The sequence below is a fragment of the Lutjanus erythropterus genome, chromosome 12, assembly GCF_056507025.1.
Source record: "Lutjanus erythropterus isolate fLutEry1 chromosome 12, fLutEry1.hap2, whole genome shotgun sequence".
NCBI classification, from domain to species: domain Eukaryota; kingdom Metazoa; phylum Chordata; class Actinopteri; order Lutjaniformes; family Lutjanidae; genus Lutjanus; species Lutjanus erythropterus.
This window is the reverse complement of record NC_139328.1, coordinates 17,577,383-17,589,508: the sequence shown is the minus strand read 5'-3', so window position 1 is coordinate 17,589,508 and position 12,126 is coordinate 17,577,383. Positions and strand designations below refer to the sequence as shown.

At 38.9% G+C, this 12,126-nt stretch overlaps 1 protein-coding gene across 2 annotated transcripts in view; it reads right to left on the bottom strand.

The window, feature by feature from the left end:
* Window positions 1-1,043: 1,043 nt before the first annotated feature.
* The window catches only part of gnal2 (guanine nucleotide binding protein (G protein), alpha activating activity polypeptide, olfactory type 2), a 75,008-nt gene continuing 63,925 nt past the window's right edge, over window positions 1,044-12,126 (bottom strand). For both annotated transcript variants that reach the window (XM_084731666.1, XM_084731667.1), the window contains exons 6-12: window positions 9,764-9,818; window positions 9,598-9,671; window positions 5,833-5,891; window positions 5,506-5,626; window positions 4,921-5,051; window positions 4,765-4,832; window positions 1,044-3,514 (exon numbers count right to left, since the gene is read on the bottom strand). In XM_084731666.1, the coding sequence (XP_084587792.1) occupies window positions 3,368-3,514; window positions 4,765-4,832; window positions 4,921-5,051; window positions 5,506-5,626; window positions 5,833-5,891; window positions 9,598-9,671; window positions 9,764-9,818 (655 nt within the window). In that variant the 3' untranslated portion in view covers window positions 1,044-3,367. The remainder of the gene's footprint in view (window positions 3,515-4,764; window positions 4,833-4,920; window positions 5,052-5,505; window positions 5,627-5,832; window positions 5,892-9,597; window positions 9,672-9,763; window positions 9,819-12,126) is intronic.

Genomic DNA, 12,126 nt, shown 5'->3' with positions numbered 1-12,126 from the left:
CTCATTTTGTACAAAAGCCCCTGAACTCCCACAGTAGACCCTCACAGGTGATTTTTAAAATTATTTGCCTGAGTATAGCTCTTCGACTGACACCTCTCTGACTCTCCTGTCAGCTTTGCTGCACTGAATAACACTTTTATCAGACTGTTGTGTGCAAGGAGTCCTGGGAGCTCAGCAATCCCCGGGACCTTTAACCTGAGCAGAGGTCGGATCAGACTGAAACTGAGATCACCTGTGAGGCTGTGAGCCTTTAAATCAGAAGTTGTACAGATCATGTTATATCAGGAGATCTAAATATGCCTTTCACAGAGATGACACTTTGCCCTGTCACAGTAGAAGAAACACAGGTGTAAATGACTGCCATCATTTACAGCCATCAAATGACTGATGGCTGAATACCATTTAGCTGCTTCAGTTTTAGGGTCCTGGTATTACTCATGGTGCTCACTGTTACACTGTCATGTATGGAAGAGTACTAGGGCTGATGATTAAAGTTCAACTTTCTTCTCAATATTTCAACTTGTTTTCTCAACATTTTAACTTAATTCTCAACATTTTGACTTTATTCTAAGAAAAACAGAAAAAATATTCTACTGGTTTTATTTTTTTCTTATACCTGGCACTAATACTGAAAGTTTGACTTTCTTTTTGACATTTCAACCTTATTCATGACATTTTGGCTTCATTCTAAATATTAAAAAAAGTTTTCCTCCTTTCATTTTCCCCCTTTATGCCTGGCACACCCTTCTGTTGTCATGGCTTACTGGGACACTTGAATGGAATGGAGCCACTGTTAATGTTATTAGTAACACCTGTTCTTTTCCCACTATGACAAGTCAAAATGTCTACTGAGACAAAGGCCATTATTTACACCAAAACAATTCAGCTGAAACACAGTAAAGATACTGCATGTACCCAGCAGTACTCACCCACACGTATCTCCTGTATGTACATTACCTTCACAGCAGCATCCACAGAAAAAAAAATAATAACACAAAATAACCCTCAGTGGTAACAAATCTGGACACAACTGGACACCAAGATGGAAATAAAGCAAAGTCCTCTAATGTGCCTCTTTATTTAAAGAAAATAAAAATGTCATTTAATCATCCTCCCAGGCCAAACAAGGTTTTTGCACCTCCAGTCAGTTCACTCTCTTTTGGGGATAGACGTGTACTGTAGCAGAAGAAAAGGCTGATGCTGTTTGTACAAGGAGAAGAGCTTGTCTTGTTGGGTGCTGCTCACACATTCATAGTGCCTGTGCCATCGGGTATGGCTCCAAAGGACCAAAGAATCACTAATATTGCACGCTCTCATTTATTCATCTCCATTCTAAACATGCTTTCCTATGTGTGTATGTATACATATTTACCGTATACATACATAGGTATGTACACCTAGGCACACACATAATTAAACATGTATAATTGTACATATATATTTATATAGACCTATAAATTTACATGTACATACATTTATAAAATTTTACACACAACGCACACTCACTCACACACGCGCGCGCACTCACACACGCACACATACAATGCGTCTGTGAGTCTATGTTTGTTTTATGTACACATGCGCACAGGCACGCACATCAGTACAGATCTCAGACACACTTCATATTGAAAAAACGTTGGTTCCTATTAAAACAACACCAGGTTGCAATTTGGACACTTTCAATGGATTTCCAATGTTTGTTTAAAGCTGTAAAATTCAAAAAAAAATAATAAAATAAAATAAAAGGAGGAAAAATAAAACCAACGAAAGAAAAAAAAAAGGCATGGCGCTGCAACATCTGGTCTTCACTGCAGGTAAGTGGTTAATTTGCATAATGTATACAGGTTTTTAGGATTTTTTCCCTATTTTTTATTTTTTACTAAACAGCATTTCCTCTTTTTTTATAAACCAGAAAAAACTAAACTCTACAGAGAAAGTCCCCTACCCGCAGTCTTCCGCTGCTGATAGAGATTGACATCAAGCTGTACAGCGCAGTCGAAAACATACTTACATCTGAGCTCATTTACAGGTACAGCCATAATCAAGGCACAAAGATCTACAAGTAGATTTGTTTTTCTTTCAATTAAGTTGTACAAAATAATATTACATTTTACAGTCTGTACAGGATAATTCAACCTTGCACAGTGTACAAGTTAACAAAAAACAAAACCAAAAAACAAAAAAAAAAAAGAGAACAATACATTTTTCTCTCCCGTCCCTCCCCCCATCCCCCCTCCCCTCCCATCAGTATCTCTAAGCTAAAAGGATGGTTTGTGTGGAAAAAAGGAGGCAGGTCCGAGTCCGTGGAGGCAGCAGGGCTAAGGTGCAGAGAGCTCAGTCCTTTTCCTTCGTTTTTTTAAATCCTTCTTCATGTCATCATCGTAATTTCCTGCCCCCTCCCACTTTTAATCTTTCGCTCCACATGTCTCTCGGCTGCTCGGCGCACCCTGCAGCTCGGCAAGCTAACATCGTGACAGGGTAATAAATATTGTGATGCTACATTGTGTGTATGCTTCCTCTGGAGAAAAAAAAACAACATCAACAACAACGAAAAAAAAAGTTATTAAGGAACCTGATGCAAAGTGCATTTATCTCTTCATCCACTCGGTTTCCCCTCCGTCCGCTCCTTTCCGGTGGCGTCCAGTCGGCGTCCATGCGGAGAGGAGAAGTGGGTGAGAGGGGGTGAAAAAAAGGGGGCAAAGGTCATGGTGGTGGCGCCGGCTTTAACCGGCAGGTGACACACAAACATAAACACACACACATGTGCTCTCTCACATGGCATTCCTCCTTCTCTTCATCACACACACGCACGTACGCACGCACGTACGCACACATACACTCTCACTCTGCCTCTACACTGAGGTCCTGTAGGTGTGTTTTATGTCTCCACACCCATCAGTCCAGGTCCAATGACAAAGCCAAAAAACAGAAGGACACAAAGGGGCAAAAAAACAGGAGGTAGCCCAAGGCTTAGTGGAATGACAAAAATCAAGGCATTCAAAAAGGAAGGATTAAAAAGAAAAAAAAAAAAAAAAGCGGCACGCAACAACTTTGTTCCCCAACCTTCCTTTCACGTCGGTGAAATGGGGATGAATCGGTCTCAGAGAAAAAAAAGAGAAGAAGTACAAAAAGCTAAGAAGTTAAGAAGAGGAAGAGGATTTGACACACTTCAGTAGTACTTCATAGTCCTCGACAGGAGGGGTGGTCAGGGGTCATTGAAGGTTTCTTTGGGGGGGAGGAGGGGGGTGGGGGATAAGGTAGGACAAGGAAAAGGAGGAGGAGGAGGAGGAAGGAGGAGGAAGGGTTCATCAAGGATGCAGAATGGTGGAGAAAAAACACAGAAGGCTGATGGAGGCGGAGTCTCCCATCACAAGAGTTCGTACTGCCGCAGGTGCATTCTCTGGATGATGTCCCGGCAGTCGTTGAACACCCGCCGGATGTTCTCTGTGTCCACGGCGCAGGTGAAGTGGGGGTAGCAGTAATGTCTGCCGTCGCCACTCGCAGTGCTAATCCGCTGAGGGGGACAGACGGGACAGACGTTAGAGGGGTGGAATATAATCTGAGCTGAGTTCAAGATCCTCTTTTGGGCATTTTTGACCCTGAAATTACTAAAACTGGTCTCTGAGTCCATTTACACCTGATATTAACATGCGTCCGGGCGAGATCCTATCAAAAGTGAATGTATCCACAATGCACTGAGGATGCTAAAGATCAAACAGTGTGAAAATTTCATATCAAGATTATATGAACCAAAATTATCATGTTATAATCATTATCCTGGTTTTGTTAAAATGTGCTGAAAATATTCAAAGAGTACTGATACACTGAAATCATTCCACCAAGTTTTATACTGAAAACCTCTGAACGATTTAAATGACATCACGTCCTTAGTGATGTCAATGTTTTCATTGATGCAAAAAACCCATTACCCTGTTGTACAGTGCGCCTGTGTGTCTGGAAGACTGTTGCCAACTTTGGTTGATGTTGGACAGAATTTACTGTGAGTTGTTCAGAACGCGGTAATCAAACACAGTGATCACGATAATTAACATTTGAAACAGTTATACTCATCATTGGGAAATTTATCACAAAACTGATTATAATTTCGTCCCTAGAGGACACATTGAGATCCAGTCATTCAGACCACATTCAGAGCTGGTCTGGGTTGTCTGTGACCACATCCTTTCAGCAGTGTGTACACAGTGTGTCCTTGGCCACACTGAAGGATCGTTTACTCAACTGATGTCCTGTAAGAACGCATGAAACAGTCGCCTGATTTCTGTTTGGTTCATTTTAATTACATATTTTTGCTCTCTTACCTGCTAAGATAACTAGTAACTGAAGTAACACAAGACTCCCTTAAAATATGCACACTTTTAAGAGTTACTGAGAGAGGAACAACTTAATAAACTTTGTAAAATGTTGTACACAAAAAATGCTTAATTATTTGGGCCTTCCTGTAAATTCAAGAAATGGAGGCCACGGCGCCCTTAGCATTTGCCTATATTGCCTAATGGGCCATCCGGCTCTGGCTTATTGTACAGAATTTCTACAGCAATATGACCAGATACTGAAAATCTCCAGCAGCTCATCTGCAGATGACTTGTCCTCATGAGAAGGCAACAATCAGCAAAAGTGTTTTATCAAGTTCAAAGCAACATAAAATGCACAGCTGATATTTAATTTACAGAGTTTTGAATGAACAGGATGAGGCTAATCGTGGCTGAATATTCATTAACTTCAGACGTACGCTGATGCACTTACAAGAAACTCGTCCCGGATGAAGAACTTAGCTCTCGTCACTCTTGGGTCCTCACCGGGTTCAGGAGTTGCTAAAAGAGCAGCAGATTCACAGTCAAACACTGTCTGATGTAAAGAGGAACTCGGTTAATACTCTGGGTATGTCAGTGGAGCACAAACCTTCATTTGGTATGGTGTAGCGAGCATATTCGGGGAAGTAGTCTTCAATTTTGGATTTTCCAGCTAATACTTTCTCAGCCAGCATGTCCTGCTTGTTCAGGAATAATATGACCGATATAGTGCGTAACCATCTGAAACACAAATACATAAAAAACAACAGCAACATTAAGATGAGAGAAGGTTAACAACTGTTTACATTTCAGTTCTCTGAACTTATTTAAATTAACATTATCTGATGGATATTTTTTGCCCTTTTCCAGTATAAAATAATTAGACTGCCTTTATTAATTTGCTAAAAGACAGACGAGAGATGGAACTACTGATCCTTTGAACATCAGTTTAATTTCTATGACATGAAGTGCATGATTTAATTCTGAGAAGAATGTTTTTCTTTTCTTTTTTTTTTGTTTTTTAATGTCGTCATTAGCAGTCTTGACAGTGAAGACATAAATTTAATAATTATGGGTGAGAAAGATGGCAGATGTCACAGGGGCGCCCTATGGTTTCTTTAATGACCTGTTCATAAGAGGATTAAACTGGTGTATTTAAAGGGAAATTCTGGTATCCGTCATATTTTGGTCTCACCTGTTGTTCCAAATACTGCGGAAGAGGTCCAGGGCTTCCCGTAGCCTGTTGGTGTTATTGTCTTCCCTTATTACCATGTTGTAGCTGCTGCTGGCCACCACGAAGATGATAGCAGTGACGTCTAGAAGGAGAGCAGAGGAATTACATCAGGACCGCTCTAACATTACACATGTATATGAAAGAATACCTGAAAAATAAGAGCTGATATGATGCTGGCAGAAAATTGTAAAACAGACGAGATGTGATTGGAGGAGAATATGTTGTTGGTCGACGACATATAGTGTGGTGATTTAAAGAGGAACACGAAAAAAAGGCTGAAAGTCTCACCGTTAAAGCACTGGATCCATTTTCTCCTTTCATCTCTCTGGCCCCCAACATCAAACATGCTATGGAGGAGACAGAATACTGGGTCAGACTGAGACACAACAACACACTCGCTGCTGCCTTCTTTAATCAAAGAGTTAATATCTCCAGTGGGACATTAGGTACATATTGTACTGTAGTTAGCCTCAAAACATTTACACACCAGTTTTATTTGAACTAGGGATGCATGATAAATATTAAAATTATAAATTATCGCCCAATAATGGGAAATGTATATATTATTTGTTGTTCTATAATAAATTGTGGCTGATAAATATCAACTATAAAATGTAACGGTTTATGTCAAAGTTGTTACTGAGCAGCAAACAACCCAAAATTATGTTTCATGATAGCATTCTACAGAGGGGTAATAATTTTAAAGAAAACACAACAAAGTTTCATGTTTCAAAATGTGACACCTGTCTGTATGTACAGTGGGTATCCAATATAACCTGGCTGACCCTAACCAGAGGTGAAACCAAATGAAACCAAAATGCCCACAGCATTATTAGTGAGTGATCAAATATTTCATATGATCCATAGTAAGAATTGATGACAGGACAACAAAGAGGGTAAATAAAGCAGAGTCTATAGTTTACATTTCTATACTATCTGTAAAGTGAAGCTTAAGTTAGCTGCTAGCTGGCTAGCTGTGCATAAGTCTAACATTTGCTACATTTTCAGTTGTTGGAAGGAACTAATGATGCCCTTAACATTATTAGTCATGTCATTTAAAGGGACTACCATATTGTATCCCCCTCAATCCCTCCTGAAAATCGACTATCACTTAGTCTGAAAATTTGCCAGTGAATGTTCAATAAACTTTAGTGTGGCGTTAGCCTAATCAAAAGTTCCCAACTATGTTGTACACTTCACATGGCTTGAAATCACAGACTCTCCCATGGTGAAAAGCTGCACGTCCTTTTTACAGACTTTACAAGAGGCTGCTTGAATATTTGGCTCTTGTTTCAACCATGATTTGAATTTTTCAACCTACCAGCATGTTACCATCACCCACTGTTCCATCAGGGGGACAACAAAGGAAATATGGATGACGTCTCCACTCCCTCCCACTGTACAAAACTGTAGCCAAAGCATCCAAAATATGGGCACTGCCATCTTGTACTGGTGATGTCATTTGGAGCCAGACTCTGTGCAGTAGTGACCAGCATTGGAACCATCTTTTCAAGATCTCGCCCACATAGCCAGCTGACACAATCATGGTATGAAACCCCATTTTCATATGATCAATTAACTAATTACAACCAAACAATCTGAAAAACGAACACTTGAACAAACATCGGAGCATAAGAACTACCTAAATTGACAGAAACCATCTTTGGGTAAAATTTATTTGATGTGTATTTTGATGTTTTAGTATGGCCCGTGTCCCACATCTTAATATAGGGGAGACAGGATTTATGGAAATGATCAGTCATCCTATTGATGTCTGCCATGAGAATCAGGCAATTTTCAGCTATTATATCGGCTAAAAAAATCCATAAAATGCATTCCTAATATTAAAAATTATTCATATAAAGATACTTTTTGGGTTTTTTTGTTTTTTTTTAGATCAACACAAAAGATTTTCTGTCCTGAGCTAAATCTGTCCTTGAACTTAGGCTTGGTTGGCAAACAGAGATATTAGATGGGGACAATGGGACAAGTTTGGATACATGAATAATCAATTCATGAATTAATAAATTAATGATATGAAGAACATTATTAACAGTACCCTGGGTGACCTGGACTGGATGTTTTGAAGTCATCGAAGCTGAATAATGAAAAATGCACACCCAAAGGGAAGTCATGTCCCAGAGCTTTTATATCAATCATTCAGGATGATATAATTTGATACAAAGGCCCGTTTCAGATGGTAGAATAAGTCTGTTGTGTCTGCGACGGCGGAACTGGGTCATCTCATCTGACATCACCAAAGCGGTTACAAAACATTTACTCCAACTTTTATTGGCTGCTCTTATAACTGCAACCAATGGTCAATAACTTTCAGCTGGGTCACAAATCACACCGGTTGACCGCAGAGGATTAATTTTACATTTTAGGCACTTAGATGACGTTCTTTTCCACCTCACCTTTCAGCTGCTGAGCAGGTTGGGCTTCTGTGTTTTGTTCAAGGGCACATTGCTGTTAAGGGTTATGTACTTATGTCACTTCAAGCTCTTAACACGAGGCCATGGTAAATATAGCAATAACACCCAAGAGGGCAAATGTTTTAAAAAAGCGTGTCGCCTCAGTAATGTTTGATGGAAAATTATTCGCAGAAACTGGAAAAACCCTGCAGAACCTCCTTTTCAGGAATTGGTGACAGACTTAAGAAAAGTTGCAGCTTATGAAACAATGTAGATGGGACAGAAGATAATTCCTGAAATGGGGCATCATACCATGTTTTTTTAAAAATAATGATTCAAGTAAAGAGATGAGGTGGGAACAAATAAATGACACAGATTTTCATACAGGAGCTTCTGTACTCTCTTCTCTTTGTCTTCATTTCTTTGAAAGTGTTTTGGTTGATTTTTCTTGTTTCTGTATTTTGGTGAGTTGCACTGGGAAATTAGGACGTTCTGTGTTTTGAAATAGACTTTCTGATTTACAGTACTGAAGTTAGATTTTAAAAATAAAAATCACAAGGTATTAAAAAGGACCTTTTTGGAGCATTTATATGATTAAAAAAACATGTGGGCAATCTTGAGGCTGACCAATGTTTTTTTCAGGGCTAATACAGCCCATTATTAATCAAGGGAACCAATAGCCAGTATTTGGAACCAATATAATTTAATGTCAAAATTAAGAAATGCCTTTAAAGGGACATTTTGGATGTTTTGAAGTGGAACTGTCTGAGGTACTAATCCATCAGTGTATTAACTACAGCAGATGGCGGCCAGCACACCCCCAGTTTGGAGAGGCAGAGAGGAGTACCGGCACGGAAGCAAAAATGCCTAAAAAATATAAATATATAAGCAGGCAAGTACTGTTACATGAACCAAATATCACTCTCTCCAAACCAACCAAACTCCATAGGAAAAATCAGTCATTTTACCTCACAGAACTGGTCTGCTCCCGCTTCAAACTGTTAATTAGTTTATATTATTGTGTGACTGGTGTTGTGTGTTTTAAAAGAATATTTCAGATTCACAAAAGTCACAAAATGACAAAAACGAACACAGAAACACTCATAGAACACAGAAACCCCTGTGTTGTATGAGGTAAAATTACTGCTCTTGCCTATGGTTTGGAGAAAGTGATACTTGTCTTGTTCCCAGAAGAAAAGTCTGTCTGACAGCAAAGTAATGTAGTGAAAATATTCTTTATACTGCTGCTTCTACAAACTGAAGGTGAGTTCACCATCTACTGTTGCTAATACACTGACTATGGCTAAGTACCTCATACAACCCCCTTAAAATAATCCGAATTATCCCTTTTTATATGTTTACAGGCAAAGCCATCAGTGTTGATTCAGGTTGTGTTATGGAAAGGATATTGACTAAGACCACAGAATGGCAACAGAGAGGCTGCTGCAGGGCCAGATTGGCACATTTCAAAAGTAATTTATGTTACTGGCAATCAGATTTTAAAAAGAAGCAAACACAGATTCCGATGCTGAACAAAAATGCTGAATATCAGAATATCAATAACTGGCCAGGCCAAGTTATTAGTTAGTGAAGTCATGTCTTCATCATGTGTGTTTAGTGAAATCTGAGTAAGACTTACTGAAAGTTCACTTTGTCTACTTGGAACCTCGTCTCGAAAATCCCTGAAGTTAACACTCGGCAGCGTAGCAAGTCCTGCAAAATATGGAAATGAGGGCATATAAATTCAGTAACAATCATGGGAGTTGATTTACAAACTACAAAGTGTGCACATCAATGAGACTGACCTGATCCGTTGGTGTGTAGTCATTCTGTCTCACGGAGTCAATTCTGTCCAGGAAACTGTAAAGACAGAAACAAAACACACTTAGATTTCCTGGTCCTATCCATGTCTATAGGCTGTGGGAACATTGAAGTTAAGTTAAAACAATTGAATGTTACAACGTATGAAAACTAGTAAACTAATAAGATAACCTACATAAATACTGATATACTGAGTCCACAATAGTCAAAAACAACTAACAAACAGGGAACCAGAGCTCAGAGAAACCCACGGCACCAATGCAAACACAATTTATTTGAATCAATCTATTAACTGCTTAACTTTTGTATCATTCATTTAACATATTTCTCTGCTGCATCAGTTGGAGCAGTTATTTAGATGTTCATGTGAGCTGCACAGGATGCTGCTAAAGGCAGCCGCCATGTCTGACTCCCTGTAGAGGCTCAGCAGGCCAGTGTTATGACAGCTGGTTGCCACAAGAGGGCAGGGCTGCTCAGTCTGGGCTATTTTGGTCTGTCTCTAGCCAGAGTGATTACATAAGGCGGTTATTGTGGAGGTTAGACAGCTTGCTGTTGCCGTCTCTTCACTACAGAGAGAGTATGTGCAGCAGTAGCAGCAGCGGTGGCAGCAGCAGCAGCTGGGCCTCTCTGCAGCACAGCAGGCTCAAGACACCAAGGCACTATCAGGACAGCGAGGCCGGGGACACAGGCCCCTGGATGGTCTGGACCATGCAATTCAAATGCTCCAATAATGCTGGTCTATGAGCCAAAATGTGTTTTTTTTTTTTTTTTAAAAAAGGTTCTGCTGCGGTCTGGAAAAGGCACTTACAGAGACAAGGTAGATTACGATGTATAACACAAAGCTTTTACAGCTTTATATATATGTATATATATATATATATATATATATATATATATATATATATATATATATATATATATATATATTTATATATGTGTAGTACGTTCTGCCAGACAATTTAGGTAATTAGCTTTCTGTTAGGTGAACTGTAGAAGAGTTCAAAAACAAAGAAGGGTCAGAGCAAAAATCCTATTGAAAATGAAATGAAAAGGTTCTACTCTCAAAAAAGACATAAATACCCTTAAATGTCACAGGAAGGAGACATAAACCTCCCTCTCTTTCTTTCTCAATAATCAATCAAAATATTTAGCAAAACTGAACTGCTACTTCTGGATTCTGTACTGTTGGTTTGACAAATCAAGGCCAAATCAATCATCTATTTAAATATATTACTTTCATTAATTGTGAATGACATTTTCACTATGATGTGACATTATAGGGGACCCTTTTATATTATTGAGTGAAATGATGACCCCTGGCATAGTTTGTGGATATTTAGTATTAAATTCAACGCATAACAATAGCAGTTCAAAAGAAAACAATCTAGATTCATTTTGAGTGGATTTCCTCCAGTGTATACTGAATCAGAGATTAGTTTTTCTGATATTTTAGTTGAACTTTTTCTCCTTTTGTATCATGGATTTTTCTATTTTTTTTTTTAAATCATACAGATATAATAGACTTCTTTAAAAAAAAAAAAAAAAATCTGTGTTTTGGTCCACCTGATACTTGACCATTTTCTTTGTACTTTTTGGTTGTTTCTCTGTATACTTTTCTAATGCAGGATGAGGCTTTTCAGTAGAGTGAAGGCTGTGGATATTGTGGTCAGGTCTTCACTGTGCCTGTATCCTGTGAGATTTTTTAAAGTCTATATCTTAAATAACAATTTCATTTAGTTGTATTCAGAGAAATGAATGAAATGCTGAAATATAAGCCAAATGTATATTTTTAAAATTGTTTTCTTACACTCCTTAAAATCAGGAAGGCCTCACAACTCCTCATGAAGCTTTGGCGACCTCTAGTGGGTGTTGGGACCCTCAGGTTGGGAACGATTGACATAAACTAAATGAATTAATCAAGAAAATAATAAACAGCCTCACTAATAAGGACAATAAATTGTTAGTTGCAACCTCCTTTGTTACCCTGGATGATTCCTAAATTAAATCAAAGTCTAATACTAAGAGGAGTAGTCAACAATGTTATTAAAGAAAAATAAAGTAACAGAGAGAAAATTATTTTCCTGTGAGAGTAAGTGAAGTAAAAGACACAGCAGAGGTGTGTCAGGTATTTCTGGTGTAGAAGAGTTCCCAGCCTGAAACCAGAGTTGGTGGGTGAATCCTGTATGTAGGACACAGACGTGGACCAAACAGCCCATCTCACCCACACTGTCTGTGGCTTCAGGATGTCACAAGACAGTCAACACGGCTTCAGCATGCAGTCAACCTGATGGACAGTAGACCAGTGGTCAGCATGTCTCTATGGTTTCAGCTGGGGATGGTTGGTCAG